This window comes from Bufo bufo, chromosome 5 (genome assembly GCF_905171765.1).
Source record: "Bufo bufo chromosome 5, aBufBuf1.1, whole genome shotgun sequence".
Classification (NCBI taxonomy): domain Eukaryota; kingdom Metazoa; phylum Chordata; class Amphibia; order Anura; family Bufonidae; genus Bufo; species Bufo bufo.
In genome coordinates this window covers 15,393,032-15,420,131 of record NC_053393.1, presented here as the reverse complement: position 1 = coordinate 15,420,131, position 27,100 = coordinate 15,393,032, and the positions used below count along the sequence as shown (strand labels likewise).

The following is a 27,100-nucleotide window of genomic DNA, read 5'->3' as shown; positions in this document are numbered from 1 at the left end:
ATCTGTGGGTGACACTTATGGGGGATCTGTAGGTGACACTTATGGGGGATCTGTGGGTAGCTCTTATTGGGCTCTCTGGATGGCACTGTTATGAGGATCTGTGTATGACAGTTATGGGGGGGATCTGTGGATGACACATATATAGCATCTTATGCTATGTGTCATCCACAGATCCCCTCCATAACAGTATCCCTGTAGTGAATGACCCTCAATACACGCTGGGGGCTGGTATCTGCTTTTATAATGACAGCGGGGCCCGTGCAGTGACTGTATTCTACTACACGGGCCCCGCTCACTGTATGATCCTATGTCTAATAGTTAATTGTAATTGTATGTAATCACATAAGGAGCGCTGACACGGTACTTACAACTAGAAGCGGTAGGTAGCAGAGAGAGGAGGGAGGAGGGAGAAGGCAGGCCGGGAGGACGGACGCTGGCAGCGTGAGTCATACGTCATGCGCCCAGTCCACGTCGCCTGCTTCATTCATTCATAAAGTGGGCTGCGCAGCCGCATGACGTATGACTCACGCTGCCAGCGTCCGTCCTCCCGGCCTGCCTTCTCCCTCCTCCCTCCTCTCTCTGCTACCTACCGCTTCTAGTTGTAAGTACCGTGTCAGCGCTCCTTATGTGATTACATACAATTACAATTAACTATTAGACATAGGATCATACAGTGAGCGGGGCCCGTGTAGTAGAATACAGTCACTGCACGGGCCCCGCTGTCATTATAAAAGCAGATGCCGGCCCCCAGTCCCGCCTCCCTCACAGCTGATACACCCGCCGCACGGCATCGCGGCGGGTGTATCATTGAAAACCCGGCAAAATCGGCAGCATTCGCCGTATAAGACGCACTGCTATTTTCCCCCCACTTTTGGGGGGAAAAAAGTGCGTCTTATACGGCGAAAAATACGGGGTAATTGTTCTGTTGTAGACTGCAGCAGGTTTTCCTTGTGTGATTGTTCTCTTGTAGACAGCAGCAGGTTTTCCTCGTGTGATTGTTCCCTTGCAGACTGCAGCAGGTTTTCCTCGTGTGATTGTTCTCTTGCAGACTGCAGCAGGTTTTCCTCAGGTGATTGTTCTCTTGTAGACTGCAGCAGGTTTTCCTCGTGTGATTGTTCTCTTGCAGACTGCAGCAGGTTTTCCTCGTGTGATTGTTCTCTTGCAGACTGCAGCAGGTTTTCCTCGTGTGATTGTTCTCTTGTAGACTGCACCAGGTTTTCCTCGTGTGATTGTTCTCTTGCAGACTGCATGAGGTTTTACTTGTGTGATTGTTCTCTTGCAGACTGCACCAGGTTTTCCTCAGGTGACAGTTCTCTTGCAGACTGCAGCAGGTTTTCCCTCAGGTGACAGTTCTCTTGTAGACTGCAGCAGGTTTTCCTTGTGTGACAGTTCTCTTGTAGACTGCAGCAGGTTTTCCTCAGGTGACAGTTCTCTTGCAGACTGCAGCAGGTTTTCCCTCAGGTGACAGTTCTCTTGCAGATTGCAGCAGGTTTTCTTCCAGAATTTCCTGGCATTTTGTTTAATTTGCTGCACTTATTTCAACCTTTTCCTTCACAAACCTTTCAGAAGCCTCTCTTCACAGCGTTACTATCGGTGTACCATTGATTCCATTGGGACGGGGGGTATGAATTCTTTGTCCTCACGTTTACCACCTCTACATCTTGCTTGGCAGGAGGAGACCACATCAGGTGACTTGTTGAAGATCCCCCTGGACTCCATAGTGAAGGAGGAAGTCACGACTTCAGGTACATCATACAAAGAGCTTTCGAAACAGAAGGTCTTGACCTCTCGGTACCCAAGATGGCAATGGGTTTAAAGTCTGTGTCTGCTGACAGAATAACATGAAAGCTGCAGGGATATTGAATTCTCTGCAGCTTCCCTGTCCCGCTTTTTATGCTGGAGCCTTGATAGGATTTTTATGGTTTTTATGTAAATAATTCTTAATCCTTCTGTAATGAAATGTTCAGTAACTCTTTGTGTTTCGCATCTTTGCTGTTGTCAAGAACTCTACTTGTTGTTGACGAATGAAACCATTTGTTTACATCCAGAAGCTCATTACAATGTATCCGACCTGTATCAGCTACTTGTGTCATTTGGAAATGATTAGGACGTGTTGTCAGCTTCTGAATGTGGACAATGAATATTTCAGTTCACTGGGAGCAAGCAGAGATCTTGATTTAAATTGGGCAACTGAACCACAAAGGATATCATGTGCATATGAAGGGAGTTTTTGCTTGAAGAGTCTTGTCTCCTCTTTTACTGGTAGATGATCAGAGCCTGGTGCAGGACGGGAAGCCTGCCAGTAATGAGGAGCAGAGAAAGGCAGGCCTGGAGGTGGACTCGCTGGTGCAGATTCGGTATAAGGAAGGGGAGCTGGCCTTCGGGATCATCCGATGGTTGGGCTACATGCCTCAGAATATGGATGTCATGGCCGGGGTAGAGCTGGTGAGTTTGACCTCTACAAGATGCACATATGGCCCATTATTTTAAAGAAATACTTCTCCCTAGCATAATCGCATAACTGGACTGGTCACAACCCATGTGATTGGGCATTCATCTCCTGAAATGCTCTGTGCTGCTGGGGCCTGCTCCTTCTACTATATGTAACTCTGTCTGTCAACACTCGTATAATCAGCACACTCCTAACATACTCTGTGCTGCTGAGGAACCTGGTGCTTTTACTTTAAGGGACCTTTCAATGGGCCACCCTTCCCCTCCTCACATCCTGACAGGTCAAATGTCCCACATGCAGCCCTGTCCTCACATCATCAAGACCGATCACTTCACCCTGCAAGATCATCTTGCTCTTTTCCTGAAATACTCTGTGCTACTGGTGGTGGTGGTGGGGGGGGGGAGATAATGTTGCTCTTATATATACTGATAAATACTCATGTTTTATTTCTTGGCCCTACAGGAAGAAGACAAAGGTTGCAATGATGGCAGCTGGTGCGGCCAACGGTATTTTTTCTGTCCACCTAGACGAGGACTGTTTGTGAAGTTAAAAGCTTGTCAACCGGACACTCGCTTCCTGTCCAGTGGAGATTTTCCACCAAAGAGCCCAAAACACAGTAAGTGTACCTCTTGTAAGAGCTGTTCCTGCTCTCTGGTTTTAGGAGAGGTTCACCCACTGGAGCCTGGAGCCTTGTCGTAGGTCCAGGGTGGGTAGGAGACGGTGAGACCTCAACCAAGCTTTGGCGGTTCGTGGGGTCTGCAGTGCGTACGGTGTCAAGTGGAGTGCTTGGAGTCCTCTGAAAGCCCTAGGAGCATCTATCAACGGAGGTACCCGGTCAGGGTGCCAGGAGATCCGTTACAGTACCCATCTGCTGACCCATGGCAAATGCCAAAGCCTGGAAGTCCTACTTGAGCAGCTAACCAGTCACCTGGTGTGGTAGCATCAGGACAGATATACAGAGACTCACCTATAACAGTATATAACTACAGTATACATATAATGCATCTATGCGGCTGGTTACAGAAATTCTTTTTGTTTCAGGTAAAAGTGATGGTCGCAGGGTGCCAGGGAAGGTTCCTCCTTTGCAGGGTGCTGCTGCTGTGGATATTTTAGAAGGAGATATGAAGGGTATTCAGGGTCATTGCAATTCCTGCTACATGGATGCCGCACTTTTTAGGTAATCTTTGTGAAGAAGCTTCTGGTTTGTCACTTGTTCCTCCGGGGTGGGACAATGCTGCGAGACACAGTATCCTGAGAATTTCTGGGCTGATGGTTTCCTAGTTGGGGCAACTGAATATTCAAGGATATTAGTTTGCAGTTACTGTGTAGATGATTATTGCTAACTTGGCAGAGGTTCTTGATTGGACAGCTGATCCTCAAGGGTGGGGCAGCCCTGCGGGACACATCGTTATAGAGGGTTCATGTGGAAAAACAAACAGTGGTCTCCAATTCTGAATTAATATTTCAAGAAATTGCAGTTCTTATGATAGTTTTACGAAATGGAGAGGTGCTTGATTGGCCAGGTGCTCCTCAGGGGTGGGACAGTGCTGGAAGACCTGAGGGTTCTTGGGACAAAAAAAAAGAAATAAACAATGGGTTCCTTGTTGTATATAAAGAATTAATAGTTCAAGCACATTATTTTGCAATTCTTACAACATGGATGATTTTGAGTAATGCTGGGGAAGTTCTTTATTGGCCGCGTGCTTCTCAGGGGTGGGCCAGTGCTTTTGCAAACATCATTATGGGGTTCCTGGGAAAAAGCTAATAAACAATGGTTACCTATTTGTGCCTACCAAATTAATTTTTCAAGAATTTTACTGTGCAGTTCTTACTAGGTGGATGGTTATAAGTAACTTAGGAGATGTTTATTGGCCAGGTGCTCCTCAGGGGTGGGGCAATACTGAAAAACACAGACTTCCTGGGATAAAACAGCAGATAAATAGTGGTTTCCTACTTGTCTCCACTGAATTTTTCAAGAATATTACTGTGCAGTTCTTACTAGGTGGATGGTTATAAGTAACTTAGATGTTTATTGGCCATGTGCTCCTCAGGGGTGGGGCAATACTGCAAAACACAGACTTCCTGGGATACAACAGCAGATAAATAGTGGTTTCCTACTTGTCTCTACTGAATTAATTTACTAGGACATTATTTTGTACTTTTTAGGCAATTTGGGGGAAAAGCATAGTTGGCCTTGTGTTCCTCAAGGGTGGAACATTACATTGAATAATACAGATTTTTTTTGCTTTCCAGGACTATGACTTCTTATCAACTTTTATTTTTTTTATCCTTCTGCACAGTCTCTTCTCTTGTAGCTCTGTGCTGGATTCACTTCTCTTCAAACCTTCAACTCTTCCTGATGGAAAAATCCAGGAAACCCTGAGGGAGGAAATAGTCAACCCCCTGCGCAAGTGAGCGAAGATTTTTATTTTTATTTCATCGTGTTTCAAATACAAACTTTAAATGCACATGGAAGTATACGGAAGGCTTGTGGAAGAGTTTCTTGCCCCCTTGGTTATTAACTTAATTCCAAAATGGTGGATGGGATTAAGGATCAGGATAAAGCAGTGGGGACAATTAAATTTGAGCAAAAGAAGGTAAAGTAAGGGGGGGGGGGGAGTGAAAGACTACGAGTATGGGAAACAGAAGAAAATGTTACATTTGTCCGGGCCGGGCACATTTGTCTATACTTACACCAGCAGATAAGTGATGTAGATGTTCAGTTTCTGACACCCACCCAGATGAGGAGTGAGCCTCGAAATAATGTTGGTGCATCTTTCGCCACGTCCAACTAGATCAAGGCTGACTTTACAAGCTCCAGTCTTCATGAATCTCCCCCGAAAGTGGCAGAACTTTCTGTTACACAATGTTACATAAATCTGGACTGGCCCTTTAAGATAAGTATTATTACTGGTGTGAGCTGTTACTTCCAGGTAATAAACCAGTTTCCTTCCTCACAGGAACGGCTTTGTGTCAGCGGACAGTGTGATGACCTTGAGATGCCAGCTGAAGGAGGAGAGTCAGTGCCCCAGCTTCACCACCTCTGAGAAAGGTACGAGTCCAGAGGTCCCCAACCTTCTGCACCTCGAGACCCACATTCAGCTCAAACTTTAAATGGGGAGAGACAAGAAGTTCTGAAATTATAAACAGTTGCTGATAAATTAGTGTAAAATTCCAAACTAATTATAACATCAAAACGGCCACTGTCTGCCTGTTACTATAAGGCCCCTTTCACACGGGCGAGATTTCCACGCGGATGCGATGCGTGACGTGAACGCATTGCACCCGTACTGAATCCTGACCCATTCATTTCTATGGGGCTGTGCACACGAGCGGTGATTTTCACGCATCACTTGTGCGTTGCGTGAAAATCTCAGCATGTTCTATATTCTGCGTTTTTCACGCAACGCAGGCCCCATAGAAGTGAATGGGGCTGCATGAAAATCGCAAGCAAGTGCGGATGCGGTGCGATTTTTCACGCACGGTTGCTCGGAGACGATCGGGACCCGATCTATATTATTTTTCCTTATAACATGGTTATAAGGTAAAATAATAGCATTCTGAATACAGAGTGCATAGTACAATAGCGCTGGAGGGGTTAAAAAATTTTTTAACTCACCTTAATCCACTTGTTCGCGCAGCCCGGCTTCTCCTTCTGTCTTGTTCTGTGAGCAATAGGACCTTTGATGACGTCACTGTGCTCATCACATGGTCCATCACCATGGTGATGGATCATGTGACGGACCATGTGATGAGTGCAGTGACGTCATCAAAGGTCCTATTGCTCACAGAAGAAGACAGAAGAGATGCCGGCTGCGCGAACAAGTGGATTAAGGCGAGTTAAATATTTTTTTCTTTTTTTTTAACCCCTCCAGCCCTATTGTACTATGCATTCTGTATTCAGAATGCTATTATTTTCCCTTATAACCATGTTATAAGGGAAAATAATACAATCTACGCAACCTTGAACCCAAACCCGAACTTCTGTGAAGAAGTTCGGGTCTGGGTACCACAGTCAGTTTTTTTATCACGCGCGTGCATAACGCATTGCACACGGAACGCAATCAAAACTGACTGCAATTGCGTACCTACTCGCGCGGGTTTGCCGCAACGCATCCGGACCTTATCCGGACACGCTCGTGTGAAAGAGGCCTAAGTCTGTAATATGGTGAGTATCTATGGTCAGAAGAGCAGGACTCCCATGGTGAGCCACGGAGCAGAGGGCTGCCGGCCACATGTGGCTCCTGAGCAACTTATAGATTATGTCTGATGTGATCACAACCAGACTCCCAAGAGTCACTGTGCACCGACCACATGGTGAAAGTCAGTGAATATTTCCTTGTCCTTGTTTACGTAACCCATTAAAGGGATTCTGTCACCAAGTTTTGGGCTATAGAGCTGCGGACATGCACGGCTAGATCGCCGCTAGCATCTCCGCAATATACCGGTCCTATAGGGCTGTGTGCTTTTATTTTCTTTAAAAAAGGATTTTAGAGATATGTAAATTAGTCTTGTAAGGTGTCCAAGGGGCTGTACGAACCTTTCTGGGGCCCAGCCACGCCCGCCTGTGAAGGAGCCCAGCACTGCCTATATCCTCCGAATCTCCTCCTTTCATCACCGATAGATTGCCGTAATCTCACGATGCACAGTTCCTTCTCTGAGGCTGATGCCAGCACAGGGAAGGAACACTATACCGGCACTGCGCTTGCGCATCGCGAGATTATGGCTATCTAACGGTGACGAAAATAAAAGCACACAGCCCTATAGGACCGGTATATTGCGGACATGCTAGCGGCGATCTAGCTGTGCATGTCCGTATCTCTATAGCCTAAAACTTGGTGACAGAATCCCTTTATGAGTCAGGATGCAGATGACTACATGTGTGCATTACATTACGTATCCTGTACTGATCCTATATTATACTCCAGAGCTGCACTCACTATTCTGCTGGTGCAGTCACTGTGTACATACATTACTTATCCTGTACTAATCCTGAGTTACATCCTGTATTATACTCCAGAGCTGCACTCACTATTCTGCTGGTGCAGTCACTGTGTACATACATTACTTATCCTGTACTGATCCTGAGTTACATCTTGTATTATACTCCAGAGCTGCACTCACTATTCTGCTGGTGCAGTCACTGTGTACATACATTACATATCCTGTACTGATCCTGAGTTACATCCTGTATTATACTCCAGAGCTGCGCTCACTATTCTGCTGGTGCAGTCACTGTGTACATACATTACTTATCCTGTACTAATCCTGAGTTACATCCTGTATTATACTCCAGAGCTGCACTCACTATTCTGCTGGTGCAGTCACTGTGTACATACATTACTTATCCTGTACTGATCCTGAGTTACATCTTGTATTATACTCCAGAGCTGCACTCACTATTCTGCTGGTGCAGTCACTGTGTACATACATTACATATCCTGTACTGATCCTGAGTTACATCCTGTATTATACTCCAGAGCTGCGCTCACTATTCTGCTGGTGCAGTCACTGTGTACATACATTACTTCTCCTGTACTGATCCTGAGTTAAGTCCTGTATTATACTCCAGAGCTGCACTCACTATTCTGCTGGTGCAGTCACTGTGTACATACATTACTTCTCCTGTACTGATCCTGAGTTACATCCTGTATTATACTCCAGAGCTGCACTCACTATTCTCCTGGTGCAGTCACTGTGTACATACATTACATTACTTATCCTGTACTAATCCTGAGTTACATCCTGTATTATACTCCAGAGCTGCACTCACTATTCTGCTGGTGCAGTCACTGTGTACATACATTACTTCTCCTGTACTGATCCTGAGTTACATCCTGTATTATACTCCAGAGCTGCACTCACTATTCTGCTGGTGCAGTCACTGTGTACATACATTACTTCTCCTGTACTGATCCTGAGTTACATCCTGTATTATACTCCAGAGCTGCACTCACTATTCTGCTGCTGCAGTCACTGTGTACATACATTACTTATCCTGTACTGATCCTGAGTTACATCCTGTATTCTACTCCAGAGCTGCACTCACTATTCTGCTGGTGCAGTCATTGTGTACATACATTACTTATCCTGTACTGATCCTGAGTTACATCCTGTATTACACTCCAGAGCTGCACTCACTATTCTGCTGGTGCAGTCATTGTGTACATACATTACTTCTCCTGTACTGATCCTGAGTTACATCCTGTATTATTCTCCAGAGCTGCACTCACTATTCTGCTGGTGCAGTCACTGTGTACATACATTACTTATCCTGTAATGATCCTGAGTTACATCCTGTATTATACTCCAGAGCTTCACTCACTATTCTGCTGGTGCAGTCACTGTGTACATACATTACTTATCCTGTACTGATTCTGGGTTACATCCTGTATTATACTCCAGAGCTGCACTCACTATTCTACTGGTGCAGTCACTGTGTACATACATTACATTACTTATCCTGTGCTGATCCTGAGTTACATCCTGTATTATACTCCAGAGCTTCACTCACTATTCTGCTGGTGCAGTCACTGTGTACATACATTACTTATCCTGTACTGATCCTGAGTTACATCCTGTATTATACTCCAGAGCTGCACTCACTATTCTGCTGGTGCAGTCACTGTGTATATACATTACTTATCCTGTACTGATCCTGAGTTACATCCTGTATTACACTGCGTGCAGAATTATTAGGCAAATGAGTATTTTGACCACATCATCCTCTTTATGCATGTTGTCTTACTCCAAGCTGTATAGGCTCGAAAGCCTACTACCAATTAAGCATATTAGGTGATGTGCATCTCTGTAATGAGAAGGGGTGTGGTCTAATGACATCAACACCCTATATTAGGTGTGCATAATTATTAGGCAACTTCCTTTCCTTTGGCAAAATGGGTCAAAAGAAGGACTTGACAGGCTCAGAAAAGTCAAAAATAGTGAGATATCTTGCAGAGGGATGCAGCACTCTAAAAATTGCAAAGCTTCTGAAGCGTGATCATCGAACAATCAAGCCTTTCATTCAAAATAGTCAACAGGGTCGCAAGAAGCGTGTGGAAAAACCAAGGCGCAAAATAACTGCCCATGAACTGAGAAAAGTCAAGCGTGCAGCTGCCAAGATGCCACTTGCCACCAGTTTGGCCATATTTCAGAGCTGCAACATCACTGGAGTGCCCAAAAGCACAAGGTGTGCAATACTCAGAGACATGGCCAAGGTAAGAAAGGCTGAAAGACGACCACCACTGAACAAGACACACAAGCTGAAACGTCAAGACTGGGCCAAGAAATATCTCAAGACTGATTTTTCTAAGGTTTTATGGACTGATGAAATGAGAGTGAGTCTTGATGGGCCAGATGGATGGGCCCGTGGCTGGATTGGTAAAGGGCAGAGAGCTCCAGTCTGACTCAGACGCCAGCAAGGTGGAGGTGGAGTACTGGTTTGGGCTGGTATCATCAAAGATGAGCTTGTGGGGCCTTTTCGGGTTGAGGATGGAGTCAAGCTCAACTCCCAGTCCTACTGCCAGTTTCTTCAAGCAGTGGTACAGGAAGAAGTCTGCATCCTTCAAGAAAAACATGATTTTCATGCAGCACAATGCTCCATCACACGCGTCCAAGTACTCCACAGCGTGGCTGGCAAGAAAGGGTATAAAAGAAGAAAATCTAATGACATGGCCTCCTTGTTCACCTGATCTGAACCCCATTGAGAACCTGTGGTCCATCATCAAATGTGAGATTTACAAGGAGGGAAAACAGTACACCTCTCTGAACAGTGTCTGGGAGGCTGTGGTTGCTGCTGCACGCAATGTTGATGGTGAACAGATCAAAACACTGACAGAATCCATGGATGGCAGGCTTTTGAGTGTCCTTGCAAAGAAAGGTGGCTATATTGGTCACTGATTTGTTTTTGTTTTGTTTTTGAATGTCAGAAATGTATATTTGTGAATGTTGAGATGTTATATTGGTTTCACTGGTAAAAATAAATAATTGAAATGGGTATATATTTGTTTTTTGTTAAGTTGCCTAATAATTATGCACAGTAATAGTTACCTGCACACACAGATATCCCCCTAAAATAGCTAAAACTAAAAACAAACTAAAAACTACTTCCAAAAATATTCAGCTTTGATATTAATGAGTTTTTTGGGTTCATTGAGAACATGGTTGTTGTTCAATAATAAAATTAATCCTCAAAAATACAACTTGCCTAATAATTCTGCACTCCCTGTATACTTCAGAGCTGCACTCACTATTCTGCTGGTGCAGTCACTGTGTACATACATTACTTATCCTGTACTGATCCTGAGTTACATCCTGTATTATACCCCAGAGCTGCACTCACTATTCTGCTGGTGCAGTCACTGTGTACATACATTACTTCTCCTGTACTGATCCTGAGTTACATCCTGTATTATACTCCAGAGCTGCACTCACTATTCTGCTGGTGGAGTCAATGTGTACATACATTACTTATCCTGTACTGATCCTGAGTTACATTCTGTATTATACTCCAGAGCTGCACTCACTATTCTGCTGGTGCAGTCACTGTGTACATACATTACTTATCCTGTACTGATTCTGAGTTACATCCTGTATTGTACTCCAGAGCTGCACTCACTATTCTGCTGGTGGAGTCAATGTGTACATACATTACTTATCCTGTACTGATTCTGAGTTACATCCTGTATTGTACTCCAGAGCTGCACTCACTATTCTGCTGGTGCAGTCACTGTGTACATACATTACTTATCCTGTACTGATCCTGAGTTACATCCTGTATTATACTCCAGAGCTGCACTCACTATTCTGCTGGTGCAGTCACTGTGTACATACATTAGTTCTCCTGTACTGATCCTGAGTTACATCCTGTATTATACTCCAGAGCTGCACTCACTATTCTGCTGGTGCAGTCACTGTGTACATACATTACATTACTTCTCCTGTACTGATCCTGAGTTACATCCTGTATTATACTCCAGAGCTGCACTCACTATTCTGCTGGTGCAGTCACTGTGTACATACATTACTTCTCCTGTACTGATCCTGAGTTACATCCTGTATTATACTCCAGAGCTGCACTCACTATTCTGCTGGTGCAGTCACTGTGTACATACATTACATTACTTATCCTGTAATGATCCTGAGTTACATCATGTATTATACTCCAGAGCTGCACTCACTATTCTGCTGGTGGAGTCACTGTGTACATACATTACTTATCCTGTACTGATCCTGAGTTACATCCTGTATTATACTCCAGAGCTGCACTCACTATTCTGCTGGTGCAGTCACTGTGTACATACATTACTTCTCCTGTACTGATCCTGAGTTACATCCTGTATTATACTTCAGAGCTGCACTCACTATTCTGCTGGTGCAGTCACTGTGTACATACATTACTTATCCTGGACTGATCCTGAGTTACATCCTGTATTATACTCCAGAGCTGCACTCACTATTCTGCTGGTGCAGTCACTGTGTACATACATTACTTATCCTGTACTGGTCCTGAGTTACATCCTGTATTATACTCCAGAGCTGCGCTCACTATTCTGCTGGTGCAGTCACTGTGTACATACATTACATTACTTATCCTGTACTGATCCTCAGTTACATCCTGTATTATACTCCAGAGCTGCACTCACTATTCTGCTGGTGCAGTCACTGTGTACATACATTACTTATCCTGTACTGATCCTGCGTTCCTTTAATTCTTGTGGAACGCCTAAAGGCTTAACAAAGTTTGTAAAATCAGTTTTGAGTAACTTGAGTGCTGTAGTTTCTACAATGGGGGTCATTTATGGGGGTATCCACTATGTAAGCCCCACAAAGTGACTTCAGACCTGAACTGGTTTTTAAAAAGTGGGTTTTGGCAATTTTCTTAAAATTTTTAAGAATAGCTTCTAAACTTCTAAGCCTCTAATGTCCCCAAAAAATAAAATAACATTTCCAAAATGATGCCAACATAAAGTAGACATATGGGGAATGTTAAGTAATAAATATTTCATGAGGTATCACTTTCTGTTTTAAAAGCAGAGAAATTGAAATTTAGAAAATTGCGATTTTTTTTTTTTTTTTGTAAATTTGGGATTTTTTAATAAATAAAGGTGAAATATCTTGACTCGAATTTATGACTATCATGAAGTACAATGTGTTACGAGAAAACAGTCTCTGAATGACTTGGATAAGTAAAGTACATAAAGTGAGATATGTCAGATTTGCAAAATTAGTCCTGGTCAGGAAGGGGGCAAATGGCCCAGATGTGAAGTGGTTAAATAAGTCTGTGCAGCGTGGAGGAACGGTCTAGTGTGCTGCAGGCAGGACCTCCCGTCACCTCTTCTGTGCTGACACGGCGGCGCTCAGTAGCGGTATATTACTATTGTATAATGTCAGATGATGGATTCCCATCTTTCCTTCCCCCTTAGACCCGGAGGAGTTCCTCAACCTCATCATGCATCGTATCCTGGGGGCCGATCCTCTCTTAAAGCTACAGTAAGTTGGAAGCATGGCGTCACCCTCCGCCCCATGTCACCCTGCTCTTAGCACCACTGTGACCCGAGTGCTAGGAGTGACTAAAAGATTTGGGGCCCTCAATCCCAGGAGGAAGTTGGAGATGTGACCACCAGGAGGGGCCCCGTTCCTATTTGCATCCAGCAAATAAAATTGATCTCCTTGATGTTTGGTTACAGTTGTATCCAATCTAAACTGTAATCGGGCTGGACTCCAGACTGATACATTTCACCTGCACTGATACATTGTAACAAACTATCAGCACAAGAGAGAGATTTGTGCTGCTGATGTGTTCATTGTCTATAGTAGATTGGATGCTTCTGTAACAAACCCTCAGCTGAGAGATGAGCAACAGGTCAGGATAGGTATTTACTTTATAATAGATGTTTTAATTGACAGCAAGCAGAGATCTTGAAAATGGTGAGGGCTGATACACAAAGTATATTAGAACTTTTCATGGGGTTTTCCCACAATATAAATGTATCCCCTATCCACCATAATGGGTATAAGTATCTGATTGTTTGGGGTCTGTGACCCCCATCGATCACAAGAATGGGGGTCCTCAGTTCCCTGAATATAGATAGCAGTAGGTTGAGCATGTTTATTGCTGCTGCACATACTCTATTCTATTCATTTGGGGAAATGAGTCCCCCATTTTCATGACCGTGGGAGTCCCAGCAGTTGGACCCCTACCGATCAGATGCCTTTGCCCCGTCCAGTGGATAGTTGTGGGAAAATACCCCTTTAAGTTTGATACGGATGAGCCCTTTAAGGATGACTGTGTTTATTCCTCCTGACAGATCTGCGGGTCAGCGGGTGCAGGAGTGCTACTGCTATCAGATCTTCATCGAGAAGCAGCAGGAGATGACCGTGCCCAATGTCCAGCAGCTCCTGGAGCAGTCCTTCCATCACTCCAGGCTGAAGCTGACGGAGGTGAGGTCTTCATGGCGACTCCTCCGGGAGCGTTATGATTGGCCTAAACATTTGCGCTGTCCCGACACATCTACATATAATAGGGGGGACTGAAGTATTTTTTGTGAGGGTCCATATGCCTGGTTGTGCCATCTAGTGAAGGTCCAAGAAAAAAATAATAAATTGACCAAGCCAGTGCTGGATAGCATTCTGCGGCTGGTTAGTTCTTCTAACAATAAACTATGGTTGTAATCCCACCGAACACCATTAGAATGTCCTCTTAGTGTCCCTCAGACAGTATGATGCCATCTAGATGCCACCACAAAGTATGATGTGGCGCAGTAACGCCCTGGATTGTCTCCAAAATGCTCACCTACCCCACATTCCCCTGCCAGTGGTGGTTCAGCATTGTCAGGCGTTGTGCAATGATGTCACCGCACCAGCCGTACCGAACCACAGAGGGCAAAGGGCGGAGCAGGTCACACCCTACTTCACCAATGTATTATACTGCCTCTGCATTCTGAGGACATGCAGGGGTTACATGGGTCTGGATTTGCTGCGCCATTAAGGACCCCTCGCATATAGGATACTGGGATACAATAAAGTGCTCCCTGTTATCAGCCATTTAGGGGGAGAAGATGACTGTAGGACAGGAGAATACAGTATATTGCTCCCTGTTATCAGCCATTTCAGGGGGGAGGATGACTGTAGGACAGGAGAATACAGTCTATTGCTCCCTGTTATTAGCCATTTCAGGGGAGAGGATGACTGTAGGACAGGAGAATACAATCTACTGCCCCCTGTTATCAGCCATTTCAGGGGAGAGGATGACTGTAGGACAGGAGAATACAATCTATTGCTCCCTGTTATCAGCCATTTCAGGGGAGAGGATGACTGTAGGACAGGAGAATACAGTCTATTGCCCCCTGTTATCAGCCATTTCAGGGGGGAGGATGACTGTAGGACAGGAGAATACAGTCTATTGCTCCCTGTTATTAGCCATTTCAGGGGAGAGGATGACTGTAGGATAGGAGAATACAATCTACTGCCCCCTGTTATCAGCCATTTCAGGGGAGAGGATGACTGTAGGACAGGAGAATACAATCTATTGCTCCCTGTTATCAGCCATTTCAGGGGAGAGGATGACTGTAGGACAGGAGAATACAGTCTATTGCCACCTGTTATCAGCCATTTCAGGGGAGAGGATGACTGTAGGACAGGAGAATACAATCTATAGTCACCCTGTTATCAGCCATTTCAGAGGAGAGGATGACTGTAGCACAGGAGAATACAGTCTATTGCCTCCTGTTATCAGCCATTTCAGGGTAGAGGATGACTGTAGCACAGGAGAATACAGTATATTGCTCCCTGTTATCAGCCATTTCAGGGGAGAGGATGACTGTAGCACAGGAGAATACAGTATATTGCTCCCTGTTATCAGCCATTTCAGAGGAGAGGATGACTGGAGGACAGGAGAATACAGTCTATTGCCTCCTGTTATCAGCCATTTCAGGGTAGAGGATGACTGTAGGACAGGAGAATACAGTCTATTGCCCCCTGTTATCAGCCATTTCAGAGGAGAGGATGACTGTAGGACAGGAGAATACAGTCTATTGCCACCTGTTATCAGCCATTTCAGGGGAGAGGATGACTGTAGGACAGGAGAATACAGTCTATTGCTCCCTGTTATCAGCCATTTCAGGGGAGAGGATGACTGTAGGACAGGAGAATACAGTCTATTGCCACCTGTTATCAGCCATTTCAGGGGAGAGGATGACTGTAGGACAGGAGAATACAGTCTATTGCCCCCTGTTATCAGCCATTTCAGGAGAGAGGATGACTGTAGCACAGGAGAATACAGTCTATTGCCTCCTGTTATCAGCCATTTCAGGGTAGAGGATGACTGTAGCACAGGAGAATACAGTCTATTGCTCCCTGTTATCAGCCATTTCAGGGGAGAGGATGACTGTAGGACAGGAGAATACAGTCTATTGCTCCCTGTTATCAGCCATTTCAGGAGAGATGATGACTGTAGGACAGGAGAATACAGTCTATTGCCCCCTGTTATCAGCCATTTCAGAGGAGAGGATGACTGTAGGACAGGAGAATACAGTCTATTGTCACCTGTTATCAGCCATTTGATGCTGGAGAGGATGACTGTAGGACAGGAGAATACAGTCTATTGTCACCTGTTATCAGCCATTTCAGGGGAGAGGATGGCTGTAGGACAGGAGAATACAGTCTATTGCTCCCTGTTATCAGCCATTTCAGAGGAGAGGATGACTGTAGGACAGGAGAATACAGTCTATTGCCCCCTGTTATCAGTTATTTCAGAGGAGAGGATGACTGTAGGACAGGAGAATACAATCTATTGCTCCCTGTTATCAGCCATGTCAGGGGAGAGGATGACTGTAGGACAGGAGAATACAGTCTATTGCTCCCTGTTATCAGCCATTTCAGGGGAGAGGATGACTGTAGGACAGGAGAATACAGTCTATTGCCCCCTGTTATCAGCCATTTCAGGGGAGAGGATGACTGTAGGACAGGAGAATACAGTCTATTGCTCCCTGTTATCAGCCATTTCAGGGGGGAGGATGACTGTAGGACAGGAGAATACAATCTATTGCCCCCTGTTATCAGCCATTTCAGGGGAGATGATGACTGTCGGACAGGAGAATACAGTCTATTGCCTCCTGTTATCAGCCATTTCAGAGGAGAGGATGACTGTAGGACAGGAGAATACAGTCTATTGCCCCCTGTTATCAGTTATTTCAGAGGAGAGGATGACTGTAGGACAGGAGAATATAGTCTATTGCTCCCTGTTATCAGCCATGTCAGGGGAGAGGATGACTGTAGGACAGGAGAATACAGTCTATTGCTCCCTGTTATCAGCCATTTCAGAGGAGAGGATGACTGTAGGACAGGAGAATACAGTCTATTGCTCCCTGTTATCAGCCATTTCAGGGGAGAGGATAACTGTAGGACAGGAGAATACAGTCTATTGCCCCCTGTTATCAGCCATTTCAGGGGAGAGGATGACTGTAGGACAGGAGAATACAGTCTATTGCCTCCTGTTATCAGCCATTTCAGAGGAGAGGGTGACTGTAGGACAGGATAATACAGTCTATTGCCCCCTGTTATCAGTTATTTCAGGGGAGAGGATGACTGTAGGACAGGAGAATACAATCTATTGCCCCCTGTTATCAGCCATTTCAGGGGAGAGGATGACTGTAGGACAGGAGAATATAGTCTATTGCTCCCTGTTATCAGCCATTTCAGGGGAGAGGATGACTGTAGGACAGGAGAATACAATCTATTGCCGCCTGTTATCAGCCATTTCAGGGGAGAGGATGACTGTAGGACAGGAGAATACAGTCTATTGCCCCCTGTTATCAGCCATGTCAGGGGAGAGGATGACTGTAGGACAGGAAAATACAGTCTATTGCCCCCTGTTATCAGCCATTTCAGGGGAGAGGATGACTGTAGGACAGGAGAATACAATCTATTGCTCCCTGTTATCAGACATTTCAGGGGAGAGGATGACTGTAGGACAGGAGAATACAGTCTATTGCCCCCTGTTATCAGCCATTTCAGGAGAGAGGATGACTGTAGGACAGGAGAATACAGTCTATTGCCTCCTGTTATCAGCCATTTCAGGGGAGAGGATGACTGTAGGATAGGAGAATACAATTTATTGCTCCCTGTTATCAGCCATTTCAGGGGAGAGGATGACTGTAGGACAGGAGAATACAGTCTATTGCTCCCTGTTATCAGCCATTTCAGGGGAGAGGATGACTGTAGGACAGGAGAATACAGTCTATTGCCCCCTGTTATCAGCCATTTCAGGGGAGAGGATGACTGTAGGACAGGAGAATACAGTCTATTGCTCCCTGTTATCAGCCATTTCAGGTGAGAGGATGACTGTAGGACAGGAGAATACAGTCTATTGCCCCCTGTTATCAGCCATGTCAGGGGAGAGGATGACTGTAGGACAGGAAAATACAGTCTATTGCCCCCTGTTATCAGCCATTTCAGGGGAGAGGATGACTGTAGGACAGGAGAATACAATCTATTGCTCCCTGTTATCAGACATTTCAGGGGAGAGGATGACTGTAGGACAGGAGAATACAGTCTATTGCCCCCTGTTATCAGCCATTTCAGGAGAGAGGATGACTGTAGGACAGGAGAATACAGTCTATTGCCTCCTGTTATCAGCCATTTCAGGGGAGAGGATGACTGTAGGATAGGAGAATACAATTTATTGCTCCCTGTTATCAGCCATTTCAGGGGAGAGGATGACTGTAGGACAGGAGAATACAGTCTATTGCTCCCTGTTATCAGCCATTTCAGGGGAGAGGATGACTGTAGGACAGGAGAATACAGTCTATTGCCCCCTGTTATCAGCCATTTCAGGGGAGAGGATGACTGTAGGACAGGAGAATACAGTCTATTGCTCCCTGTTATCAGCCATTTCAGGGGAGAGGATGACTGTAGGACAGGAGAATACAGTCTATTGCTCCCTGTTATCAGCCATTTCAGGTGAGAGGATGACTGTAGGACAGGAGAATACAGTCTATTGCTCCTTGTTATCAGCCATTTCAGAGGAGAGGACGACTGTAGGACAGGAGAATACAATCTATTGCCCCCTGTTATCAGCCATTTCAGAGGAGAGGACGACTGTAGGACAGGAGAATACAATCTATTGCCCCCTGTTATCAGCCATTTCAGGGGGGGAGAGGATGACTGTAGGACAGGAGAATACAGTCTATTGCCCCCTGTTATCAGCCATTTCAGGGGAGAGGATGACTGTAGGACAGGAGAATACAGTCTATTGCCTTCTGTTATCAGCCATTTCAGGGGACAGGATGACTGTAGGACAGGAGAATACAGTCTATTGTTCCCTGTTATCAGCCATTTCAGGGGAGAGGATGACTGTAGGACAGGAGAATACAGTCTATTGCTCCCTTTTATCAGCCATTTCAGGGGAGAGGATGACTGTAGGACAGGAGAATACAGTCTACTGCCCCCTGTTATCAGCCATTTCAGGGGAGAGGATGACTGTAGGACAGGAGAATACAGTCTATTGCCCCCTGTTATCAGCCATATCAGGGGAGAGGATGACTGTAGGACAGGAGAATACAGTCTATTGCTCCCTGTTATCACCCATTTCAGAGGAGAGGATGACTGTAGGACAGGAGAATACAGTCTATTGCCCCCTGTTATCAGCCATTTCAGAGGAGAGGATGACTGTAGGACAGGAGAATACAGTCTATTGCCCCCTGTTATCAGCCATATCAGGGGAGAGGATGACTGTAGGACAGGAGAATACAGTCTATTGCTCCCTGTTATCAGCCATTTCAGGGGAGAGGATGACTGTAGGACAGGAGAATACAGTCTATTGCCCCCTGTTATCAGCCATTTCACGGGAGAGGATGACTGTAGGACAGGAGAATACAATCTATTGCCCCCTGTTATCAGCCATTTCAGGGGAGAGGATGACTGTAGGACAGGAGAATACAGTCTATTGCTCCCTGTTATCAGCCATTTCAGGGGAGAGGATGACTGTAGGACAGAAGAATACAGTCTATTGTCTCCTGTTATCAGCCATTTCAGGGGAGAGGATGACTGTAGGACAGGAGAATACAGTCTATTGCCCCCTGTTATCAGCCATGTAAGAGGAGAGGATGACTGTAGGACAGGAGAATACAATCTATTGCCCCCTGTTATCAGCCATTTCAGAGGAGAGGATGACTGTAGGACAGGAGAATACAATCTATTGCTCCCTGTTATCAGCCATTTCAGGGGAGAGGATGACTGTAGAACAGGAGAATACAGTATATTGCCCCCTGTTATCAGCCTGGTACTCTGGCTGAAGCGTCTCCTCATCACCTCTAGATCCCGTCCTGCTTCATTATCCAGATGCCGCGCTTTGGGAAGGAATACAAGATGTTCAGTAAGATCGTCCCATCTCTGGAGCTGGACATCACGGATCTTCTTTCTGATAGTGAGTACAGGATAATAAGACAGAGTCCGTATTCATTCTCCATAGAAAAATATACTCCCAGTTTCCCTCCTGCTTTCACTGTAGAACGCTTCTTTCCCGACAATCGGCTTTCTGGTCGGTGCGTATAAACTCACCTTTATCTTCTGTGTTGTCAGGTCCTCGGGAGTGCGTGGTGTGCGGGATCCTGGCCACTCATGAATGTCCCGAGTGCTTCAAGGACGTGATCCTGTCCGACTATGGCCCCAAGCAGTACTGTCTAGTGTGCTGTAAACAGGTAAAATCTGTGTGCAAGGGCCCCATGAGGAATGGATGATGGGGGGGGGGGGGTCTCCAAATTGCCCAGTGGGTCCTTTCATTAATAGTCATTATAGAGATTTATGGAAATTATTTTATACCTTCCCCTGAATAGCACCCCCACTATTAGCTCCGTGGGGCCCCTAATGGTTGTGTATAACACGGGCCCCACAGGATTTCCAAACCAGTCTTGCATTTATACCTTAGCTGGTTGAGGAGCAGATTGGGAAGAGGTAGATGGAAAGGTTATGTTCTGCTCCTGAGGGGTTCCTGATTCTTCCATACATCCCTGTTGGTTTTTTCCATATATTCTCCTAAAGGTTCATTCACATCGCAATAGGAAGGACCACAGACCCGTTCCTCTGAAGATCCCAGAAGGCTTCCTGAAGACGCCAAACAAGATCCCACGTGAGACGTTGGAGCTGTTCGCAGTGCTGTCCATAGAGACCAGTCACTACGTCTCCTTCGTCAAGTACGGGACGGAGAAGGGCAGCTGGATGTTCTTTGACAGCATGGCCGACCGATTTGGTGAGCATCCAGTCGATCAGACTGAACCCGTCCTGATTTACACGTAACTCCTTCCTGATTGAGCGATTTCTTTGTTTTATTTTGTTTCTGAATTTTTATCTTTCACTCCTTACCTTCTCGAATCCATAACTTTTTTAGTAATTTTTTTATTTTATTTTTCAGTTTTTTAACATAGCCACAGCCTTGGAAAGAATTACTTTTTCTTTGCCTCACCATACTCTGACCACATAACTGTTTAACAGTTACCTCTTCAGAACTTTGTGAGGGATCATTTTTTGCAGGACGATATGTAGTTCTTAGTGATACTATTTTGGAGTGTGACATTTGATCACTTTTTATTTTTTTTCCCGTTATAGTACAGACAATTTTGGGAAGCAGCCATGCCTATTATCTTAACTTTTTTTTTGTTTATTTATTTTTAATATGGGGAAAGGGGGGTGATTTGACTTTTTATATATTTTAAAAAATTATTTATTATTATTTTATTTTTTTTACACATATTTTAAGTCCCCTTAGGGGACTTGAACATGCAATCGTTAGATCGCTTGTCCCATAGACTGCAATGATTTATCATTGCAGTCTGTGGGATATTCAGTACAATTCTGTGGAGTCGTGCCACAGGCTGTGGTAGCCTCAGATCGTTCAAAGGGACTGGGCCAAGACAAAGGAACGAATGGTCCCCTGGATTGCTGCGCGGGGGAGCCGCAGGGCTCCCAGGGAAAGTCGTCTCAGATGGCGTGGTTACAATTGTCTATAGCATCTGAGGGGTTAAATGTGTGTGACCAGCGTTATCAGTGATTGCAGACATTAGTCCTGGGTGTCTGCTGTGTGAAACATTAGAAACCTGGCAGGAGCGGGCATGCTTGAAGACCTGACTTCCGCCGTACATGTACTGCGGCCGTCAGGAAGGGGTTAAAGTGCTACTAAAGCCAGAATCCAAGCAAAAAGAACAACAACTGAATGTAACATAATCTATTTTTGTGTATTTGTTATTTGCTCTTGTTTCATCAGATTGCAGAGCATGAAAGATACAATGGAAAAGCAGTGCATTGTTCTCTCAGGTTGCAGCCTTGTCTTCTAACCCCTATGCTCTTCCCCCCTCTGATGCTAGTGCACGTGAGCCAAGAAGTTTATAAAGAGGGGGCTAGGTTTAGTCTGGATACATTTTGTCTACACAGTGAAAGTGGCCATTTTGTAGGAAGGAATCTCCTAGTTACTAATAGCTGCCAGCCATAGGGACAGTGGTACCAGCCGTAGCACATACCTAGCACCAGCCGTAGTGACAATAGTACCAGCCATAGGGACAGTGGTACCAGCTGTAGCACATACCTAGCACCAGCCGTAGTGACAATAGTACCAGCCATAGGGACAGTGGTACCAGCCGTAGCACATACCTAGCACCAGCCGTAGTGACAATAGTACCAGCCATAGGGACAGTGGTACCAGCTGTAGCACATACCTAGCACCAGCCGTAGTGACAATAGTACCAGCCATAGGGACAGTGGTACCAGCCGTAGCACATACCTAGCACCAGCCGTAGTGACAATAGTACCAGCTTTAGTATAGTACATAGAGCTGAATAGCTAATTTGCCCAGTTACACAATAATAATTCCTACCTTCTCTGCATAATTGTGTAGATTTTCCTTTCATCGGCTTTGGAAAGCTGGGTAGCATGTGGAGGTATGCTGCAGATCACATTACATATTTATTATATACTCATAGTTGTCCTGATATATTTATGTATATTGTGTATGCAGAACATAGTGTGGCCTCCATTACATCTCTGCAGGGGCTGTTACCCAGCTTTCCCAGACTGCTGAATTCCAAATGTGCCTAGTTATGTAGTGATGAATCCCTTCATATAGCTAGGTCAACTTACCATTCAGGGTTCTGGAAAAGCTGGGTGTCAAGGCTGTAGAGCTGCATTAGTGACAACAGATTACATTGCCCTGGTAACATATGCTAAATTCTCACAATATATCAGGGTGGCATTGTGTGTATTTTATATAATCCATATGACCCATCACCACACCCTGTGGAGGTTGTTACCCAGCTTTCCCAGACTGCAGAATGCCTGATCAGCCTGTTTCTGAATTTGGTAAATCTCCAGTTTTGTAGAATGGCCATATCTGGTAGCCAGAAGCCTGAAAAGCTGAGTAAGAATTCAGTTGACAAATGCTCCATGCTGTAGCATAGCTAGACAGATGTGTCATTCAAAGGCCCAGGAAAGCTGGGTAACCCATTAGGTGGTGCTTTAAAAGGGACTGCTACATACTAAGTCTACCTAAATAAATCCCCCTTTTCACTCCTAAATACTGCCACAGCTAGGCAGATTTGACTTTCAGGGTTCTGGGAAAATTCTGTTACCACCAAGTAGAGCTGTAATAAAGAATGCTAAATCTACCAAGATAAATCCCCCTCTCCACTCCCAAATAGTGCCACAGCTAGTTAACGCTACCTAAATAAATCCCCCTTCTCACTCCTAAATAGTGCCACAACTTGTTAACTCGTTAAATTCTACTTTCAGGGTTCTAGGAAAACAAGGTTGCAACCATGTGGAACTTTAATAGACTGCAGAATACCAAATCTACCAAGATAAGTCCCCCTCCCCACTCAAATATAACCCAGACGATGGTAGTCAGTCCGGTCTGTCAGGTGTCGGTCATCATTTGATGGAAATGCATTTTCCATTATTTTAATTGTTCTTCTTCTATAATGGACAGTTTTGTGTTTAATATAAATTATTTTATGCCATTAGATTTTTTTGCAAGTATTAAAAAAAATTATTACACAATTATACTGCTTTTGCAATGTATTGTTATAGAGAGAGAGAAATGTATCTGTAGATAACAGTACATTGAAATACATGGGGAAAGTATTTTCAGGTATTTAGTCATAGAAAGGGTCGTATATCCTACTGGTTAGGGTACTTTCACACTAGCGTTAAAGTTTTCCGGTATTGAGTTCCGTCCTATTTCTATTTAAATGTATTAATGTCTGATCTGGTACCAAGTGTTCCGGAAAAACGGATCCGGTTTTCTGGTCTGCACATGTGAATGTGAAAAAAATAAATGACGGGTCCGTTTTTCCGGGTGACACCGGAGAGACGGATCCGGTATTTTAATGCATTTGTCAAACGGATCCACATCTGGAAACAAATGGTATCCGTTTTGCACACGACTGCCTGCCGGATTCCTCTAACGCTGGTGTGAAAGTACCCTTAGAGTATCTGCATCCAATACAGAAAGTCCTCAGTTCAAGACCCAGCAGTGAAAAATTATACTTCTGCTTTTATCCTCTAAAAACACTCATAAATGTACTATTAAATACAAAGAGATGTATCTGTAGATACCAATACACAGGAAAATATTATTCGGATTATTACTCATAGAAAATCCTCCCATTTATAACAGTGGGCTATGTAGCCTTCTGTACAGAAGGTCCTAAGTTCAAGACCTGCCAGTGACAATTTAAAAGTAGATACAGAATAAAAGTTACATTTATACGGGGGATACCCTCCTCCTCATCTTCATAGGGCTGACTCCATATATGGATCAGCCGCTGAACTTGGACTCCTAAACTATCTATGCTGTGGCATTTTGATCTGCTGGCATTTCAGTGTGCCCAGGGGTGGTATCCAAAATTTTAACAACAGGTTCCCTACTCAACGGCGGACATGCGGCGTCACGACACATGTTTACATATTCATACACCATATATATGCAACACACATACACATAAATACACCAGATACATGGTACACATACATAAATACACTATATATACACTACACACATACCACCCAACTAAGGAGATAAACTATTAGCGGCGCGCAAAGCAATGGAAGCGAACATCTCCAGCTGCCGCCGCCAGAGCACCAGATCGGGACTCAGCCGGTAACACAGTTCTCCGATCCAGTTGTAATTTTAACAACCGGATCTGGTGAACTGGAGGGAACTGGCTGGCACTATGGATTATTTGTATTCATGTTTTTTCAGGGTTAATGTCCCTTTAAAGGGGAATCAGACTTAAATGTATGTCACAGAGCCTCATGGAGGTTGCCGTGACTTGAACTTCTTGGTTGCCAATTAATGGCATCCCATAGAGATCTTCCAGTGGTGCCAATAGTTCTTCACATGGAGAGGAGATGGTCAGGTGTGTAGTGGAGCCTCCTGAGACCATGTTGGTTTCTATAAAAATGAAATGATCGGCACTCACAATTTATATGGGTCACGCAGAGTATTAATAATAAATTAAAATTTATTCACATTAGTAACACAAACAAACATGATAAAATATAGGTATTGGCCAATACCACAAAATTGCTGAGGATATTGGACTGGATCAATTGCCCAAATCAATAGGACTCACATAAGAAATACCAATTAATAACAATGAACGTGTATTTGGTCTTTTGTCCAAGATGGTCACAATGGATCAATTGGTCAAAATAAGCCTGACAGTTGCTGTCTCAACTTAATAGTTGCCAAAACGCCTCTTCTGTGATGCCTACATGTACATGTACCTTCGTCTCTCCGTTATATACAGCTGGCTGCTGTTGGCAATTCTTAAGCAATTGGTTCCAATGCTGAATCGATTCTTTATCGAAGATATGTACTACCGGTAGTATTCTTGTAACTTTTTCTTAGAAAGGCATTTGGGCAATTGATCCAGTCCAATATCCTCAGCAATTTTGTAGTATTGGCCAATACCTATATTTTATAATGTTTGTTTGCGTTACTAATGTGAATACATTTTAATTTAATATTAATACTCTGCGTGACCCATATAAATTGTGAGTGCCGATCATTTCATTTTTACAGTATCTATTTGGTAAACGGGGGTTTACAATTGATCGTGCACCTGGCCAGAATTCTCCACACTGAGTAGAGCCACCCATATCTGAATTCATGTTGGTTTCTAGTTCACAATTTAGCGTGTAATATTTTTATTGTTTCCCCAGGAAGTGAAGAGGGCTACAATATCCCGAGAGTTTCCCTCTGTCCAGAAGTGGCTACTTACCTGGCAGCTCCGCTCAACGATCTCATGAACCAGAACCCTCGTGAAATGAAAGGAGTTGCCAAACGCCTCTTCTGTGATGCCTACATGTACATGTACCAGAGTAAGAGGATGGCGCTTTATAAGTGAGGACATCTGAAGGAACAGATCTTGACCACACGCTAGGCCTCGGCTCTCAAAAAGATCTAGGATGTGAAAAAGACGGGTCCCTCAGTGGGTTTTGATTCCTCCTGTTGGTGGCTTATCAATGCAATGACCTGGTCAGGTCCAGATGACAAGGTGACCTATATTCTTCTATCTGACTTTTGTTCAGGTGCCATAGCCATCTAATTTGTGGTGAGTTATTGTAGGGTTATCAAAGAGTCTTCCTGGATGGAAGGAATATTATTGTGAATTCATAAGACCTCAGGTCCCCTTCTCCCTGCCAGTGTAGGAATACCATGGCTGGTCAAGTGGTCCAATCGTGGACTTATAGTATCCACCTCATTTTGAGATAGGAGGGTCTTTGCTTGGACACATGACCCATGGACAGCTTGAGCTAGGCCAATCTCTCAATAGGACCCATAAGACATGTGGGTGGTCTATGGTAATCCTCCTAAGCTTTGTTGTGACACTTAGTGAACCTGGTTTCTTCAAGTACTGCACAGGAAATGCACTCAAAGCCCCATGAACCTGTAATACGGGTCTGACATCTTCTGTAAAATGCTGCTCTTCTGTATTTTCAGGAGACTTAATATCTCAGGAAAGCTTCACATTTCTTACAATGTGTCAGGAATTGACACAATCTATCCAGTCCAATAAACAAGCCATGACCTTCTGATTACCCCGCACTCTCAGGGACAGCAGAAGACTTTCCAGATTCTGGGAGGTTTTCATATTTTAATAAAAATCTGTTTACAGTAAAATGTCTCATCATTTTGTTATAGTCTTTTCATTCAGGGGTGACTACAACTCCCAATATACTATGACAATCTGCAGCTTTCCATTGCAATAGCTAAGTGGCCACAGGTTGCAGACCATTGTCTTAATTTTAGGTGATGTCCAGTCGGGGCTTAAAAGAAAATGTACAGGATTATGAAAAAGTGCCTCGCCTTTCCAAAAATTGTTTGTGGTATTAAAGGAGCTGAGCTGCAGTACCAGACACCACTCGTTGTACAGGTGTGGCACCGATTCGGGCAGAAAGCAGCTATGTTTTCCTACTCATGGACAACCCCTTTAAGTGTGGCTGTATGCATTAGATTGACCCCTTCCTGCTGTACGATGTACCTGTGTGTTATGTTTGCGAGTGATTTAACGCATCAATGTACACATCGAGTGGATGGCGTGGTCTTAGGAGTTGAGCTTGCTCCATCCTCAGGGCTTGTCGGTTACCTCCGATCCC

The 27,100-nt window shown here is 44.5% G+C and overlaps 1 protein-coding gene across 2 annotated transcripts in view; it reads left to right on the top strand.

Moving 5' to 3' along the window:
- The window catches only part of LOC121001124 (ubiquitin carboxyl-terminal hydrolase CYLD-like), a 33,415-nt gene extending 7,511 nt beyond the window's left edge, over positions 1–25,904 (top strand). The window contains exons 4-15 of one of the 2 annotated variants that reach the window (XR_005778983.1): positions 1,673–1,745; positions 2,267–2,445; positions 2,915–3,068; positions 3,494–3,629; positions 4,753–4,863; positions 5,413–5,504; positions 12,877–12,943; positions 13,762–13,894; positions 19,769–19,877; positions 20,033–20,151; positions 20,512–20,699; positions 25,664–25,865. Coding sequence is in view for 1 of the 2 variants with exons in the window: in XM_040432056.1 (XP_040287990.1) it covers positions 1,673–1,745; positions 2,267–2,445; positions 2,915–3,068; positions 3,494–3,629; positions 4,753–4,863; positions 5,413–5,504; positions 12,877–12,943; positions 13,762–13,894; positions 19,769–19,877; positions 20,033–20,151; positions 20,492–20,699; positions 25,664–25,848 (1,566 nt within the window). In the remaining variant the exon portion in view is untranslated. Of the gene's footprint in view, positions 1–1,672; positions 1,746–2,266; positions 2,446–2,914; positions 3,069–3,493; positions 3,630–4,752; positions 4,864–5,412; positions 5,505–12,876; positions 12,944–13,761; positions 13,895–19,768; positions 19,878–20,032; positions 20,152–20,491; positions 20,700–25,663 lie in introns of both variants that reach the window. The other variant, XM_040432056.1, reaches the window with a different exon arrangement.
- Positions 25,905–27,100: the final 1,196 nt, after the last annotated feature.